The following is an 18,433-nucleotide window of genomic DNA, read 5'->3' on the forward strand; positions in this document are numbered from 1 at the left end:
GCTAGATACGCCGCTGCTCTACCACTTGAGCTATCGTGACCTCGATCCACTCACACTAACCTCCCATCTCAACCCCACCTTTTGAATTTTCCCTCCTTTTTGCCATTTTTCAAATGTCGTGTAATCGGATTGGATTNCACGATAGCTCAAGTGGTAGAGCAGCGGCGTATCTAGCCGAAGATCGTGGGTTCGAATCCCGCTCGTGCCATTGACTTTTTTATCTCAACTAAAACCTTAATTGTAATATATTAATTGGTCAAGCGGACCACGAAATTAGAGAATTTTATATAATCGTGCCATCCTTTTTGTATTGAAATAAGAGATAGAAAAAATGGAATTTTTGATATCTTATTGCTTTTCCATTTTTTCTCTGTCATCTTAACACGAGGTGGGAGGTCAATGGTCCATGTTATAAAAAAGCGGGTGTCGTTCAAAATTTTATTAACGTGTCATAAACAATAAATCATCGTTTTACCAGGAATTGTGCGCAGTTTTTCACATTTGAACGATTCAATTACCAAACGAGGAAACTGGTATAAACGATATGTTTTATGTAACTACAACTCTCTAACATATTCAATTTTATTTTACAAATTCTACATTTTTCTTTTATACACTTATAAACCATTGCGTTAGAAAACAAAACAAAAACAAATAGGTAGAAAAAAATTACAAAATTTTACACCCCTCCTTTTTTTTGGATTTTTTCAAATATGTTATCCGTTTTATCCTATCAATGCTAAACTATGCTATTATGTTCAAAACTTGGTTAAATCGTATTTGAATACGACGAATACTAGCCTTGGTGAATCCAAAGAAATGGGAAAAACCAACAACGTAATCAACGTTTTGTACTTTGCTGACCTGTGTTAAGATTGCAAACATTGCAATTATGAAAAAATAAGAGATCATTTGAAAACTTTCATTTTTTAATAGGGAAATGTGATAAAGACTAGATTTGCAACTTAATTCACTTCGACTTAGTTTCGTTTCAGAACTGACTTAAGTTAGAAATTCCCACCTCTGCACCTTTTCAACCTGTGCAGCTCGTCGCAGTTCCTGCAGTAAGTTTTACAAGTTTAAAAATATAAGATTAAATTAAAAATACTTTAGCAGTTTGTGGATGATTTAAAATGATCCAATTTTGCCAAAAAAGTTTCATTTTGCACCCTGTATCCATATATATATATACGTCAATTGAATTTTCATATTTGCAAATCGGTTCGAATACGTTTTAACCAAACCTCTTAACCCGAAATTGAGATCATATACATATATTATGCTCTTACATTAACGTTATATGTTAAACTTAAATATATTTCACAATAACATTTATATATAACATTAAATAATAAAAAAGAATCAATAAATAAACTGGATTTTTATTGATTTCAACATCAAACATTGAAAAATCCGGAACACGAAAATGGTATGTATGAAAAAATGACCGTTTGGACAAATTCACAAAATTTAAAGGACTGTAAATACGTTAATTCTTTTTAATTAATAAATAAATATATAATGATTAATTATAATGCGAAGAATTCCTTGAACCAGGATATCGCTTAAGGATGGTTTGGAAAATTCAACTATGGAAATTTGTCCTTTTAAGAAAGGTCTCAAGTACTCAAGTGCTCTAGGAGAATCAGATCCAAGAGCTACTCGCGTTGCCGGGGTGAATGGAGTATCGAAAGGTAAAATCCGATGAAGGTCTAAAATCTGAAAGAAAAAGCCCTTTTTGAATACTTTTTAAAAGGATAGTTCCTACTCACAGTAAGTTGTTTTGCAACGATCCGGATTTCGAGCCTTTTAGCTCATCATCAGGTTGAAGGACTTCTACAACCTGATGATGAGCTAAAAGGCTCGAAATCCGGATCGTTGCAAAACAACTTACTGTGAGTAGGAACTATCCTTTTAAAAAGTATTGAACACCACACTCATTCCATCATTTATCATTTCTAATAAGCCCTTTTTGTGTGAGATAAGTAGGTCTACTGGCAAAATCTTTTCACCATTGGGCAGTAGCTAGTTCGCGGTCAAAAGGGATTTTTCAGTTGCTGCAATTGATCAGTTTAAAATAAAAATCAATGTTGAGCTTTTTTTTGGTATATCCAAGTGGTTCTTGATGTATAAGCTCTATGAAAAACACGTTGGAATACACCAGATGGGCCACCCTTAAAGGTTGGTTCTAGCGCAATCTATCAGATAGGCAACTGTGGCACCGACTCTGAGCTCTACTGTAAATAGCTACAAAATATGTCACAATGATAGACACCTACGGGTAATCTTACTCATGTACCATTTAGAACAATCTGACAGAGGTAGATGTGCGTGGAGGACTGGGTGACCAGGAGTACGTCAGCTTGGCAACACTTAGAGGTTGGCCCAATTCTGCCACAATCTGCTGCTGGCAGAACTGCACCGGCGAGGAGTCATAGTGTTCTTCCGTGAATTCTGAACTCCACTGAGAACAATTACAAAATGTCTACGCTATATAGACAATGCTAGCCATCTACGATTAACCTTAAACAAGTTCTGATTCAGTGAGATAACCCTCGGCCACATTATGGTTCAGACCTCAGTTAGTCACGTTCTACTCAGCATTGCTTGTCAAGTGAAAAAAAAGGGGTGAACAATAAACACTATCAGAGTTCTTTTCATGCCAAGAAACTTATTTTGTACGAGGTCTTCTATACTTTTGTTTGCCTTCCCTCTCTGCAATTTTCACGTTGCTTCAAAAATTCGCAGTTGTTTATCAGTCAAAATATAATTTTTGTTCAACTTTTCTCTTTGTTTATTCAATCTGAAACTGCCTGAATGTATAAAAACTTGGATGTAAAAATAGGCATAACCTAGGCCATGAGGGAATTTCAGCCAACGAGACAGCAGTCCCTAGCCAAGAAAAGAGCCTAGAACAACACATAGGCCTGAATCTCTATCGGACAGGCATAAAAAATAATCACATTAAACGAGAACTCGAATCTTGGGTTACTAGAGAAGACAGCAAATACAGGAAACGGCTGGCATGAAGAAAGCGAGAGCTCCCGTAAAAGCAATGGAAGAAAGGGTCTTCCTCGACAGAAAAGAACCAAAATTCCTAACAAGATAGGTAACATACTCCAGTAAAGTATTACTTAAAAAAAAGGGACAGTGAACAGATGAGCAATGCCGACTGTGCCTGGAGACAGAGCCCAGTAAAGCATATCCTATGGAACTGCCCAGCAGTAGCTTGAAAAAGTGCTGAGACCTCGCTACAATACTAGGTTATGGTAAACAAATGTGCAATTTTTTTCTAGGTTTTCTAGTGTTTGAGAAACAATCTTGAACTTCTGTGTTGATGAGCAAGAGTTTACCGACAATTTATCTCCCAAAGGCTGACGAATGTCTAATGGCAGTTGATCAAAATGGGCTATATTAATTTTTTCTTAAAATCAAAAACAAAACACCAACAACAAAAAAACGGTCATTTTTTTACATACACCCTTCAAATTTAATCGGTAAAATTCCAATAGTCTTCACATCCTGTAAGCACCGGGAAGCGTAGAAGGGAATTTGTCAAGTTCGTGTTTGATGGCTTCGATGAGCGGGACGGCCGGATCGGTCGGTTTCAATATGGAATCTGACAGAATCCAGGCCGGCTCCAGGGTCGGCTTGTGGAAAGGCCCCGCGCTCAGGGGTCTCGGCGGAGCCCTGGAAGGCGTCGGGGTCTCCGGGGGTGTGGCACCCCAAGCACCTCGGGGTTGGTGGCCGATGCTCGCAGTCGCCGGCCTCCCGTCGCTGGTTTTCGGCCTCAGTTTCTTATCAGATGACAACGGGTCAACCGGCCTGAAATGAAAAGACACGTACATGTAAACAAGACCAAGTCAACAACTGGGCGACGTACAGCAACTGTAGTAGCATTCGGATTCTTTAGGTGTTTTTGAAAAATGTTACAAAATGCACTCTACCCGAATATAACATCCTCTGGCGAGCTGCGGAAAAGTAACAATCTGTTATATATATCATATATTTATAGGGTATTTAATAGTTGAGAAAAAATTACAATGAGCATTTTATTTTTATCTTGATGTAGAGAATGAAAAGCCTTCCATGACATTTGATTGTACCTTGGCATAAATCGTCATCTTTTATTGTATTTGGTTAAATTTTTTATATTCCCATAAAAATATGGTAATGTTCTAGCTAAGGTTAGCAGGAGAAATACCGTTTTAACACTTCAACTGTTCAAATAAACCATTGAAATATAACTAATCTTGATTGCCATAAAAGGTCCAGCTGCTCCGGGCACTCCTAAATATCTTTGATTGAAAAAAAATTCTCATATTTTACACCTCCGATCATTTTGGCATATCCGGGTTAGTCTGTCATACTGGCCCGCTTGTTCTGTCTAGCCTCACACTGCCTACATCCTTACAGATGTACTAGAATGCTATAGGCAGACCAAAATGATCGGAAATAAGAAACTATAGTTTTGAACCAACTATGCTATGTATCATTTGGCTGTTACTGATCATTTTCATTTGCCTATCCAAGTTTGTCAATATTGTTGAGACCTCTCGCCATCTTCACTGCTGTGCTTGAAATCAGAAAATCTCGTAGAATTTAGGGAAATAAAATGAATTAGACACAGAGCCAGCATTGAAGATAGCGAAATACCAAAACACGTCTGATTGATCAACTTGGATAGACAGACCAAATTAAAGGTAATTTTCATAATTTTCGATTACTAACATTTTAGTAAGACGTCTATAAAGATATAATCTGTTTGAGACTAGGCAAGGCGTCGGAATGGTGAAACACGTTTGATAACCTAACCTGGAAAGGCAGACCAAAATCACTAATAAATTTGGTTGCCTAGCCAGGTTGGTCTGCCAGATGTGTTTCGGTTTCTCGCCGAATAACATTATAATTAATCTTGATGTGCTTAAGGATTTAAGCAGGTTGAGGCACTGGATGTGGCGGTAGGCCGGAACACGTCTGATAAACTAACTTGGATAGGCAGACCAAAATGAGCAAATTAAGGTGACATTTGGTCCAAAACATTTTGTTCTTTCGTCTGAAAAACCAAACCCGGCGAGGGAATCCCGACCAAAATGCCCGAAAACAACTAAACTTCAATTTTGGGCTAACTATGTCTATAATTTGGTCGTTACCGATGAATTTGGTCTGCCAGGATGGTCTGTCATAGGTGTTTCACGATTCCGCCTTCTTGTTTAGCCTCAATCAGCGTATACCCTAAAGGGTTTGATTGCTTAATCGTCATAAAATATGGGAAATTTTATAATGACGATATCCAGCGAGAATAGGCAGACCAAATTAACCGGAAACGACTAAATTTCAATTTTGGACTATATTATCTTTAATTTAGTCTGTCTATCTAGGCTGGTCTGACAGACATGTTTCTCCGTCAGCTCAGTGCTCAGTCTGCGTCTAGCCAACTTGCTTATATCCCCAAAGATGTCGAGATTAAGTGAAATGCTTTATCAGACGTGTTTCACCATTCCACATTGTCTAATCACAACCCTAAAGATTCTAACTAAAATGCTAGTAATAAATTATGAGAATTGTCTTTAATTTGGTCTGTCTACCCAGGTTGGCCTGATAGATGTGTTTTGGTAATCCGCGAACCTCAGTGTCTAACCTCATCCTGCTTATATTCCTAAAAAGTCGAGATCAAGTAAAGAACACTGACAAACCCGTCTTCTTAGGCTTCTTGATTCAAACTCCATCTGGCTTCTGTTGCCATTTTAGAACATTTCGAACCTGAGTGTAGTCTCCTTTTCTGATTCGTGTACCAAACGTGTGTTTTGTGTATGTTCCATCTCAATATTATTAGCAATTCATCAGTTTTCATTGAAGGTCAAAATAATACTTTGTTTTTCGAAGTTAGGTAGAGAAGAAAACTAGTAGGTTAAGAGTATAGAAGTAATAATAAATTTGTCACTACTAACATGCATCAAGCATCTATGCAATGTCAAACTAAGCACAAAATAATGCGCTCATGCATTTTAGGAGGCTTTCACACCTATACGACAGGGAAAAGTAAGATCCAACCTTTTCCTCAGCGACATAGTACTATTATGTAACCACTATGATTTATGATCTTAACGTGTATAAGAGAACTTTTTCCCATAAAAAAGAGCACTTTCATGACCTGCTCATGCACTGACGGTGTGAGAATTGCCTTACCGATAGTGGCTGTGTTGTTCTCATATCCACATACGACCTGATGCCTCCGGTTTTTCTTTACATTGACGGCATGTTTCTGTCTCTGCGCTGTTCACGTTCTTTAGGAGGTGGATAAAATGGCAGTGGCCGGCATAGAGGCCTATAGGTCTGAGAGTGAGGAGAGAGAGATACAGAGTAGTTACTTTGCCTTCTTGCCTCACATCTTGTGCTTTTTTCCTACGCTATGTGAACAGCTTATGTTAGCTCCAAGTTTAGCACACTTTTCTTTGACTCTAGCTGTGGTTCCAGTCCCAAGGGTGAGATGCTTCTTTGGCTAAGTTGGTCAGCTTGTTCCTTCTAGACCTTCATGTTACCGAGTCATACCTCAAAGTAACTTTGTGTTCTCCTAGGGTCATAAGAAAATTTAGTCTCTCCTAGACTAGTTCAGACCTAAAAATATACGCATTTTGAGCTTTTATTCCTGGCTGTCCGAAAGTATGTAGAGTCGTGCACCTTCATTTTATCATTTATCAACTCCTGTGGACTAATGACCTCAGTTTGGAATGTAATTGGGTCCTTCTTGTCCATCTTCATCTGTGATCCATCAGTTTACCATATTTCCGTCTTGAAAAGTGGGGTTGCTTTTCTTCCAATGATCTCTGTTATGTAGGACCATTGGAAGGTTTGTCATTGTTTTCCTCCACTTTTAGGTAACGTTAGAGCCAACTTATCTATTTTAATTGTTTCCAGAATTTTATGATGGCTTCTCTTCTGGTTTGGTTTCTCTGTATCTCAGGAGTTGGCATTTTCGAAAACCATCTTTCTACATGCATGTGTAAAGATGGGAAATGAGTGCGGTTTCTTCTGATGTGGGACACTGTCTCTGTTATGTTAAGACACGCTAGTCTTTGCAGACTTTGCACATTGTTTTTCGCCACCATGCTAGTGCTCCATCTATCCGTTGTGTACAACCAATATGCCATCTGGGGTTTATTCCTTAGTTTAACCTGTATAATGACCGATGGTTAATAATGCTTTGATGAAGTGTTATACCTAAGTCCTTAGGTTCTTTGGAGGGACAGGGGTTGGCATTTTCGACACCACCTTTTTTTCCATGAATGTTGAAAATTATGCATTGCCACTGTTATGTTAAGACATGCTAGTCTTTGCAGGGTTTGTAACTCATTTTTGGTCAACTAGCGTTCCATGTGACCAGGGCATGACTGTTATATGTGTACGTGTAACCATTACACCATCCTGAGGTTTATTCTCCATTTTGTCTGCATAATGGTCAATGCTTAGTAAGGCCGGGAATTATGTATTATGTTGCCTATATGACCTCCACTTGGTCTTTGGTCAAGGGCTGTGCCTCTGTAGTTAATTTCTTTGGAGGTTATGGCTTCATCGTTTAAAGTTGGTGTTTTTAGGTTTTGCTTCCTTCTTATGACGGGAAAGAAAGAATTTTCGTATTGATATTTCAACACATTTTATCACACCATCTTTCTACAATGTTTAGGGCGTCATCCGATTTGACAGAGTATCATAAAATCTTCCACATTTTATGATAACGAGGTCATCTGTGGTGTACAAAGTTTTTAAGCTCTGTAATTAGGTCACCTACTACTTTAACCATAGAGGTGGCGATAGTACCACCTAGTAGAAGGGGAGGTGTTACTTGTAACCACTATAGCTTTTGCTCAAGGAGGTAATGGCTAGGTACTTACCATCTTTGGAGGTAATGGTTTTTAGACGTGAAGCTCATCTGGGCATGGCCAGGTTCTACCAGAGAAGCAAGATATATTTATTGTATCCTGTTTCTTTAGTGTGGAAACTCCGAATTAAAGCAACTGGTTCGGTGTGAAAGCTGTCTAAAAGGGTAGATATTAAAGAAATGTGTTGTGCATACAAAAATCCATGCTTTGTACGTCATTTCAAATTTTGTTTTAAAGTGCTAACTTTTTTTTGTTAAGTAGATAAATATTGCATCCAAGCATTGAGTACCCGCAGTTATTTTTATTTCTACTTACTAACAGACGAAAGCGTAGAATTAGAATGCAAATAAAAAAACCAAAAAATCATTGCCTACAGCTTAATTGCGATTTAATACACTTTTTTTTTTGTAGTACTGGGATTTATTTATTACATACATGTATTAGTACGTACGTGTCTTGTTTTTCATTAGAAATAGACAAAAATCTGCTTGTCTCAAGTGCGCAAAATTATTATGAAGTTTTTTACAATTCTTAACCTGGTTTCCTCCAGTTTGTGTACTGAGTTTATGATAATTTATTGCCAAGGTAAACAGCTTATAAAAACTGGTGAGTTTGTCTTTCAGATAAGATTAAAGTGAAGAGAATGAATAGAGCCGTGATTAATTCCCCCCCCTTTGCTCCATACAAAATAATAAAAGATATGATATTTTAAAGGTTTACAACACGATTAAATGTTTCTTTTAAGATTTACGACTACAATAATCGTTATTAATTAACTGCAGTGATTCAACAAGAAAAACAGTGAGGATAAAAGTGGAGGCTAGTTTAATATATATGTATATATATAAAAATCCATTTAGTTTTTTGTCATCGATCTTACATGATAACTGCGGATTTGGCACGGCCGTAGACATTGTGGGTCGGCGTGGCGTCGTCTTCCTCAGGCGTGCCACTCCGGCTTCCGAACAAGCTGAAAGCGTCGTCTAAAAGTTCGTGGAACCTTCTTCTCATGCGACCTACACTCGGCTCCACTTCCCCATGCTCCTCGCAGTCTGGAATATCCATAAAAAGTCAACTCTTTTTCTACAACTTTGATGGACGAAGAGGACGACCATGACAATCGTTACAACCATGACCTACCTATACTTTTATTTTTTCTGGACGAAGGACTTACTTATATAATCATACCAATTGTTCCTGAAGCGTGAAGCATTCCGCTAAATGTGACAAGCGCTCACAATTCTGCCACTAATCGCATATCTTTGTACAATTTAATTCCGATACTTAACTAACTTTTCAGATTTGTGAATATAGACTGTATTATTTATTCATGTCTTGGGATGAAGTATAATCATATAAAAATAATAATAAAAGCGATAATTTTAATATTATGAAAACAAATTATAAATGGTGGCTCTCACTGCCCAACGCGTCACGAGGGTAATGTTAAGGTCAATGTTAAGCATAGAAGAAAAGATATTTGAGAAGTTTTGTCTCTGGGATTTTGTGACATTTTTTCATAAAAGAATAATCTTAAGGTCTTGGGGTCAATAGCACTCTCCTTGTTTGGGCATCAGGTCCGTCTGAGGAGGTGAATAATTTGGCCAAGGCAACTTCAAACAGGACATTTATCGACCTTAAAAAGACTAGGTGTTACAAACACATTAATAGCCATCTACTCGGATTGAAAGCAACTACCTCATCGGTACTAAAGTTCAAAGTAGTTTGGGATTGCATCAAGCCCATGCCATATACTGGGGAAAGCAAAAAAACTCAACTTTGCTTTGTTGCTAGGTCATACGGGGTAGAAAACAACTATTTGCTCTAAACAGATTAATGGCATACCATATAGGCAAAACTCCGATCCAGGGAGAACAAAAGACAGCATTAGTAACAAAATAGAGGCTAGTTAATTGCACAGCCAAGGGGTTCTAAAGGCACTGTCTTATCGATAGTAAAGTCCTAAGCAGTTTGGGTTTGCATTAAGGCCATTTCATACAATGGAAAAACAACAAAATCAACTTTGTTTGGGTCATAGGATTTATTCAAGTCATAATGGGCATAAGACATGTAAGAGCTCTGAAGCCTTTTGGGCATATCAAACTGCCAAAAACGCAGATCCAGGGAGATTAAAAGTAGTAGCAACGAAATAAGAGGAATGTACTCGGACATCAGGGGGCACTGAAGGCACTTGCTTATTGGTAGTAAAGTCCGGTGCAGTTTCTTATTGCATCAAGGCCATGTCATATATTGGGGAAAACAACAAAGTCACCCTTGTTTGGGTTCCAGTTCATACAAGGCACAAGACACTTGTCGGCTCTGAATACCGACTCGCCAAAAACGCCAATGGACGGCCAAGGGGAACTGAAGTCGGTCGTAACGTGCAGTTCGATATTACATCTAGGCCATGTCATGCACTAGGAACAACAACAAAATCACCCAGGTTTGGGTACCACGTTGTACAGAACAGCAGACACATATTGGCTCTGAACCCTTTTGCTGCATACCGACTCGCCCAAAACGCCGATCCAAGGGATTAAAAGACAGCTTTAGTAACTCTTAAAAAATTCTTCTTGGATTTAAGGCAACTACCTCAGCGCTTGTTAGGTCCATAGCAGTCCGAGTAGATGGACATCCAAGGAGAACTGAAGTCGGTCCTGTGCTTGTTGATATTGCACTAAATGTCATGCCATGCACTAGGATAAACCACAAAATCACCTATGTTTGGGTACGACGGCGTACAGGCCAGAAGGCACCTATCGGATCTGAGCTTTTTTGCGGCATACCAAACTGTCAAAAACGCAGATCCATCAGAAAATGTGATAAGAATAAGGAAAAGAACCATCGCGGAAACTAATGGCACTACTATTAAACATAATTATGACCTATTAGGACTACAAGTGAGAGTGAGGTCCCGGTTTATAAAAACTATCATGACTTGTCGCTTTGCGATGGCCTTCTTGAAAAAGTCTTCGTTAGCAGAATTGAATGTTAGAATCGACTTTTCGGTACCTTGCCACGCTATCGGTTCTAGGTTCGAATTCCGACATAGCCCATGGCTTTTTAATAAAGAATAATATGGCGAAAGGATTTTAAAGTGGTTTTGACCCCTCGTTAGCGACATCCAACTATGACAGGAATTACCACTAGAGCCCTTGCATCTCCCTATCACATAATTTCAAAGGAAACTTAAGATATTTGTGATCGTGCATATTGCCCCCAGCAATGTACAAGATTGACTGTGTCCAATTTAGTTTTGGCTTAGATCTGTTGTGTACAGATCGATTTACATCATGCGTCAGTGGATTAAGCTATTTTAATAACTAGCATTGTTTTCCTCTCGTTTACTCATATTTCTGTTGATACTGTCTTTATGTTTGGTTTGATTTGACATTTTATTATGCGGTGGTAAAGCAGTGGTTGTACAGCATAAGAAACCAATATTTCTTCCTAAAACATTCCACAATAAAGGCAATCTGTATTTGTTAATGACGGGAGTATTAAATATGAACAGATGTGTTCTTCGTCAAAATTTAAATCTCAAACATATCGTACTCACCTTTTTTGTTGAGTCGATGACAGTGCAGATCCCAGACTAGAGGACCCACCACCCCTGGGTCCGCGGAAGCGCTGCTGTGCCTCGCGAGCACGTGCCCTCCCGTGCTCGAGTTTTCAGGCTCGAGTACCTTTTCTAACGGGCCCGGTATTGGCGCACCCCTATAACATTTTCGTTCGGACAAGTTTCTTGAAAATAATTCCCACGGAAGAGTACATTACCTCGGGAAAGCTTTAACGGACGGCATGGAAAGGTAGGAATGCGGGCTAGAAGGTTTGTGACTCCTCGGCCTGGCCCGCGGCTCCGGTGGGGTGTTGAGTACCCGGGTCGCCATCCCGTCGACCGAGGTCTCGCTTTCGTTGGAAAGACTTCCCCCGTCGAGTACATCTTTTCCACCGCCTCGTCGGGAACTCTAAAACCAAAAATGAGTACAAAATCATTTGACGTTTGAAACGTAAAAAAAGTAGTGAGAAGGACGTTTTTTTCTCAAAAAATATCTTCAGTTTAACACACAATCACAATCCAAATTTGGTTCATTTGTACCAATCTAATCTTAGACCAACAATGCGAACCTAATTTCAGATCTAGAAGGAAGGGCTAGAAAAGAAGAACCATCACTTACGTCCATCTACTATCAAGTACACCACAGGGTATGCTGAGTTATTGGTCACAGAGAATAAAACGACAACGAAGATGATGAGGACGTCAGAAAGCGAAGGTTGTTATTCCCCAAGTACTGCAGCCTTTTAGACTATTATACTTTTCCTAGTTCCTTACTTCAGTTCAATTGACTCGATCTTTTTCTCAAGAAGTACTAGGTCATTGACAGTAGGTACAGATTTTTCCCGGGTCTTCTTCTTATGCTAGGTTATGTCTTCATTGAGTGATTACTACAGTCGAAATATGGGTGGCAGTGACTTCCTCCCTATTGCATAACCTACAAAAGGTGTGCAGATGGTAATGAAAAGGAAGCAAGGAAGTAGGGATTTGGTATTCCCTGAGCATGCAGTCAAAAGACGTTTTGAGCTTATTGTGCTTTTCCTGTTTCCTTAGTTCAGTTCAATTGACTTTTTCCTTCTTTAAAGTACTAATAGGACATTGACTGCAATTCTTTTTCCCGGGCCTTCTTCTATATTATGTTTCCACTGAGGGTTGTTTCGTATTCAAATTATGGGTGACAGTATCTTTCTCCTCATTGGGTCATCCCCCTGCAAATTGGGTCATCACATCAATATCCATATTGTTTAAGTGTTTTCTTATACGCCAGTATCCAGTATATAACTCTATCACTTTCCAGAGTTTTACACTGTTTAGCTGTATCAGCGTGCCAATTTTGGTGAAGGTTATTTAATTATAAGTCAGAGTCTGGCACCTGTTCGTCCACGTCTCCTTTTTGTGGGCCCATTCTCAAATTACTATGAATTCCTCTGTGCCCTGGCACCGAACAGAACGTTAATGAAAAGCCAGGGAGGAATAACTGTAGAGTTTAGCCGCTGTCTCTACACAACAGTCAATTCTCTTAACCTATCCTCCATTTCTCCACACAATCCCACATATTAGCCAACCGACGTAAATCATGTTCCCGACCTCATAGAATTGTTTGTAAAAAAAACCTCAGTTCCATACAGCCCAAGTCTTAGGGTGTTAGGACCTGGGTTTCGCCGTCGTACTCGTCGCTTAAGTTGGTCCCAAATGTGTTCGATCGGGTTCAAATCCGGACTACGAGGTGGCCACACCAAGCACTCACTTCCAACCTCATTCAGGTAGTCATCTTCAATACGTGCTCTATGGGGGCCTGGCATTATCCTGCATTATCAAGAATCTCTCACCGATGTGGGGGGCAAATGGCACTACATGTTCTTTGATTATGGTTTGTGAAAACCTCTGTGATGCTAGAGATCTTCTTCGCACAACAACCAATTCGGTGAGGGCGTCCAAGCACATGACCCCCCCCCAGAACATCAATGACCCACCAAGGCGTGCCACCTGAGGAACCATACAGCATGAGGTGTACCTTTCTCCTGAGCGTCTCCATCTGAAGATTTAAGACCAACTCTTCCCTCATCTGTAAAGAGAATTCGTCCCCAATCTTCCAATATCCAATTCACGTGTTCCCGTACCAACCTGGCCATTTTCTGAGCTGTCGTAAGAAGAGGTCGTCGAGCCGGGTGACGGTCCCTGAGGTTATTTTCATTGTATCTTCTTCCTGGAGGAAATCGAAACATTTCAGACTTGTCTTATCAGATTTCTTCTCTCATTTCTCGTAATGCGGCAGTTTCATAGCGCCTGATGATGGATGGATCTATCGTCTCTCTCATCTGTAGACCTAGTTCCCCTGTCTTGGCCTACTAGTGTGATGCCCTGTTTCTATGAAGCGCCGAAGAACCTTTCCAAATGTAGAGTAATTCATACTAAAAAAAACCTCACGTACCTATACAGCAGTATACTCCGCGCTTCACACTTCCCTTTGCTCCGGAAATACTCACACATTCTTTTTCCTAAGCCAGGCAAACCCGCCAATAATGCATCTTCCTACCGTCCAAGCCTGCTCCATCTCTTCTCAAAAATATTTGAGAAAAACCTCCTAAAACGATTGATCCATACACTTAATTCTTTCAACCTTTTCTCAGATCACCAATTTGGTTTTCACTCTCAACATTCCACAACCCAGCAGGTGCTTTGTAGACCACACATCCACCTCATTAGAGTATAAGATACCTAGATAGACCTTCCTTGATGTGCCACAAGCGTTTGACCGCGTGTGTTATGAGGGTCTTCTATACAAACTAACGCGCGTCCTTCCAAACACCTATACCTAATACTTCCTCCAACCTCACAGGGTGGCTCTTCCGAGTTCGCCAAGGGTCGGTCTACACCTACCACTCTCCTCTGGGAGCGGGAGTGCCACAGGGCAGTGTGCCCAGACCACTCCTGTACCTCCTCTACACTCAGACATCCCAACTACACCCTTCTCGCACCCTTTGCTGATGACACATCTGTGCTTTCCCTGATCCCGATCTCGTAATCGCCTCGAAGGAGCTTCAGGCACACGTCCGACGAATAGCCGAATGGAGCAAACTTTGGAGGATAACAATTAAAGAAAACAAATGAACCCATGTTACATTTACCCTAGAAGCAAAACCCTTTACACAATATTCTTCCTCCCTAAAACCGTGTACGCTTCCTTGCGTTCTATACTGATACAAGCCTAACCTGGTACCGAAACATACAAATAAAAAGACAGGAACTGAACAAACGCTTCGGACTTCGGAAATCAAACATGTATACATAAAACCAACTGATACTGTACAAAACTAGAGAAACCGATTTGGCCATATGGACTAGAACCGAGGGGCACCGATAAACCTACCAATATCCAATTAATTCAATCCTTCCAACCCAAAGCCCTTAGAATCATAGTCAACGCTCCGTACTATGTTTCGAATACCACTCTCCACAACGACCTGAAAATGTGTAACATATTAGCCCGATCAATGTCCAACATAACACATCCCTAAGTAAGGCGATTGTAGCGAAGATGGCCTCGGGACTTCCTTACTAAACTACAACTATAGTACTATAAATAACAATTCAGAAAACTGGGAGAGCAACAACGGTTGCTGGCTCCCCTCAGAATAAATGCAACTGATAAATATTGTACATTACATAAAGTATATATTTGTACAGATGGTAAAAATATTTGAAGAATGGATCAAATTAAACCTAGCGGAATAACACAGGACTTCTAGTTGGTCTCGTCTAAACTACAGCAGACATGCTGAAACGAAGGACGAAACTTAAGATTATTGCAGAACTGAAGATTAGTTCCAATTTAACATCCGAACTTGCTCTAGAGCAGTCCTTCCACCCTTGCGTTGCCATTGCTATCTTATTCAGATTACTTTTATCTGACAAATGTTGGATGGAACAAGAGTTTCAAAAATAAATATTGGCCCTCCGTTTTTACATGAAACATCCAACATTTGTAAATAAAAGTGTCCTGAATAACAGTTACAACAGAGTCAATTATTCTAAAAGGAAGCATCTAAATGTAACAATAACAATTTGAGAATAAAAACCACATAGATCATGAAATGTAATAGACAAAAGGATTACTCTGGGAAATGGTATACAAAACATAAATGGACAAACCCCGGTCTTACTTCAAAGGATGGTTGTCATAAATGACAAAAATTTAAGTATTATTACTTCGCGTAAACATATGCATGAAGAAATAAGTGTATATTCGCAAATTTTTAAGTAAAGACTAATACTTTTTGTCAAGTTTGTCGTGTAATATTGAAAGACAACTTACCTTGTCTGTTTCAGGCTCTTCGTGAAAGCCCAAATTCTCCCTTCCGGTCTGCTCCTTGTGGAAAATGCCGGATCGACTCTCTGCCATTTTCTTTTTCCTCTTTCCCAAGCCAAAGACCAAGAAAAGTATCAGCAGTAGTATCAGGATAAGCGTAATTATGCTGACGCCGACGATGAGTATTACGTCGCGGTTTTGAGACGAAGTTTGGGCTGTCTCAGCCGGTTTTAGAAAAGCTGGAAAGAGAGTAAAAACCTTCTTCTCAATACATTCCGTTTATAGGCGATATCGCTTCGAGATAGAATGAAGTATGAGTGGAAAGCATAAACAACGCTCGCATATCTCCTTAGTAACGTTTAATCAATAGGTGGGTTATGAGAAACCTTTTAAAAACACAATAATCTGATTTAATTTTGGCAAAACAGACGTCAGTTACATGAAACAAATGTGTATGGGCTTTTTTAAAATTTCGCTGCACATTTGGATTTCAATTGCTTCAAAAATTGTGGACTAAAAAGCTCGATATCCACAATCTTCTTCCAACCAACCAGTCCCTCATAATTTTGGACCATTCAAGTTTTATCCAATTTACATTTTTGTCTCATTCTAGTTAAGAAAACATTAAAACCAAAGAAAAAATTATCTTTCTGACTACACAGTAGTTTTTTTCACTTTATAAGTAATACCTCCAAAGGAGTAAAGCATTAGGGATCTCTCCCTAATCCGATTTTCGGTACCCTGAACATTGTAGTAATCCAGAATGGAAAAAAAAAATCACGGAGCCAGAATTTTAAAGAAACAAATGAAACATTATTTGAAATCAAGGAAGGAGAGAGAGAGGGGGAGAGAGAGTGTGAAAAAGTGAGTGAGAAAGTTACTGACTGAACGAGAGAGTGAGTGAGTGAGAATAAGGTATTAAGTGGGTCAGTGAAAGTGAGTGTGTGTGTGTGAGAGAGAGAGAGAGACAAAAAGTCAGAGGGAGAGAGAGATAGTTAGTGAGTGAATGATTTATTGAGTGAGAGGGAAAGATGGGATGTGAGAGGAAGTGAGTGAGGGAGAAAGAGTGAGTGAGAGGGAGAGAGTAAGTGATAAAAAATGAGTGTGGGAGTAAGAGAGAAAGAGAGGGAGGAGAGAGAGAGAGGGAGAGAGAGAGAAAGAGAGAGAGAGAGAGAGAGAGAGAGAGTGTGTGAGAGAGAGCGAGAGAGAATTAATGTTTTCCCGCGTTTGCATATATTTCAAATGTATTTTTTTTAAACTAGGATAAGAAAATAATATGCAGGATTGCGTTAAAATGAGTCTAAATATATATAATTGTCTACAAATTTTTTTACAAAAACGAAAAGAAGCTTTCACTAATGTAGACCAAAAAACACTTCTGTTAAAAAACTTTTTTTTCGGCATCGTTTTAAGCACATTTTAAAACCTTTAAATACGAATTTTCATGTCAATAAAACATAAAATTTTAGACTCGAGTCTCGGTGGAGGGGGGGGTAAATTTTTTTCACGATATCCGTAGTTCTGATATAAAAATGCATAACTCCTCTGAATTTTATCCGAATTAAACAGTATTACGACTATTAGAAAGCTGAATCTGTCAGCTTTCTGGCTGCGTCAATAATGTAGAATTTTTAAATTATAAATGAGAAAAATAAGAATGAAATCAATAAAAACTCATCAATCGTTTTATTTTTTCTGCGGTTCTCATTTAATTAGGAAGGCAAATTTATTTTTATTTTGCGCCATTATATGCGGTTTATAGGGCTCTAAAGCCCTGTGAAGTTTTCGGTGGTCGGTGAAGTTGTTTCAGTCAGTGTCGTCATCGTTTTTATGATTTTCTATTGAAAAAAATTGTATTCAGGGTTTTTATAGGGTGCAAAAAACGAATATTTAATGTTTTTTGCTAAAAAAATATTAAAACAAGCTTTGCTACGACTATCTGACACATCTATGTGTCTATTTCTATCTATTTCAATGGGTGGCTCAAATAGAAACGAATATTCCAGTAAATTAAGCCCAAACTATTTGTTTTTAGGAAAAAAATCCGGATTCCTTTAATATTCTTTAAAATCTTTCAGCCAATATTTTTATTGCAATATTGGACAGTTTTGGGCTGGAGTATGCTCCCTGGCATATTCTTTTTTCACAGATGTCCGATGTTTCACTTCAACTTCATAACTTATCTGAATTTATCCAACTTCTACGTTAGTACAATCGTTGAAAAGCAGAGTATCTCTTCTTTCATCTATATTAACATAGTTTGAATTTTATGCCTTTATAAGTGAAGTAAATAATAATGGAACTCCTTAACTTTTAGTTTTTATATGGCCCTAAAGACGTGTAAAGCTCTAAGAGTCAACCTTGTTACGTCCCTACTTATTTATTTCAATATCTGCCGAGCAAATAAGAAAATTTTAGAAAATCACAAAAGTGCTGATACCTTTGGAACGATTGAATCGATCCACATGAAAATTTAAAATGTTTTAGAAACTCAGAACATACACATAGTGGCATAAACGTCGCCTCCGTAAATAAATTACAACCGGAGATATAAAATAAAACGTGTGGGTGGTCTTGTTAATTTCATCCTTATTTTTCTCACTTATTTTGGGAGAAAGTCTAAATGTCGTTGACACAAGGTAAAATTAGAATAGTTCAGCTTTTCAACGGTTATGCTCAAGTTGGTTT

At 38.8% G+C, this 18,433-nt stretch overlaps 1 protein-coding gene across 3 annotated transcripts in view; it reads right to left on the reverse strand.

Annotated features, from left to right (window-relative positions):
* Positions 1-1,889: 1,889 nt before the first annotated feature.
* The window catches only part of LOC106666579, a 56,621-nt gene continuing 40,077 nt past the window's right edge, over positions 1,890-18,433 (reverse strand). The window contains exons 4-9 of one of the 3 annotated variants that reach the window (XR_002910907.1): positions 15,752-15,984; positions 11,658-11,848; positions 11,440-11,597; positions 8,761-8,932; positions 3,884-3,971; positions 3,736-3,825 (exon numbers count right to left, since the gene is read on the reverse strand). Coding sequence is in view for 2 of the 3 variants with exons in the window: in XM_014393866.2 (XP_014249352.2) it covers positions 3,516-3,825; positions 8,761-8,932; positions 11,440-11,597; positions 11,658-11,848; positions 15,752-15,984 (1,064 nt within the window). In the remaining variant the exon portion in view is untranslated. Of the gene's footprint in view, positions 3,826-3,883; positions 3,972-8,760; positions 8,933-8,958; positions 11,331-11,439; positions 11,598-11,657; positions 11,849-15,751; positions 15,985-18,433 lie in introns of those variants that run through there. The other 2 variants (XM_014393866.2, XM_024230145.1) reach the window with 2 other exon arrangements.

Source organism: Cimex lectularius, unplaced genomic scaffold (genome assembly GCF_000648675.2).
Source record: "Cimex lectularius strain Harlan isolate CLEC.00 unplaced genomic scaffold, Clec_2.1 scaffold56, whole genome shotgun sequence".
Classification (NCBI taxonomy): Eukaryota; Metazoa; Arthropoda; class Insecta; order Hemiptera; family Cimicidae; genus Cimex; species Cimex lectularius.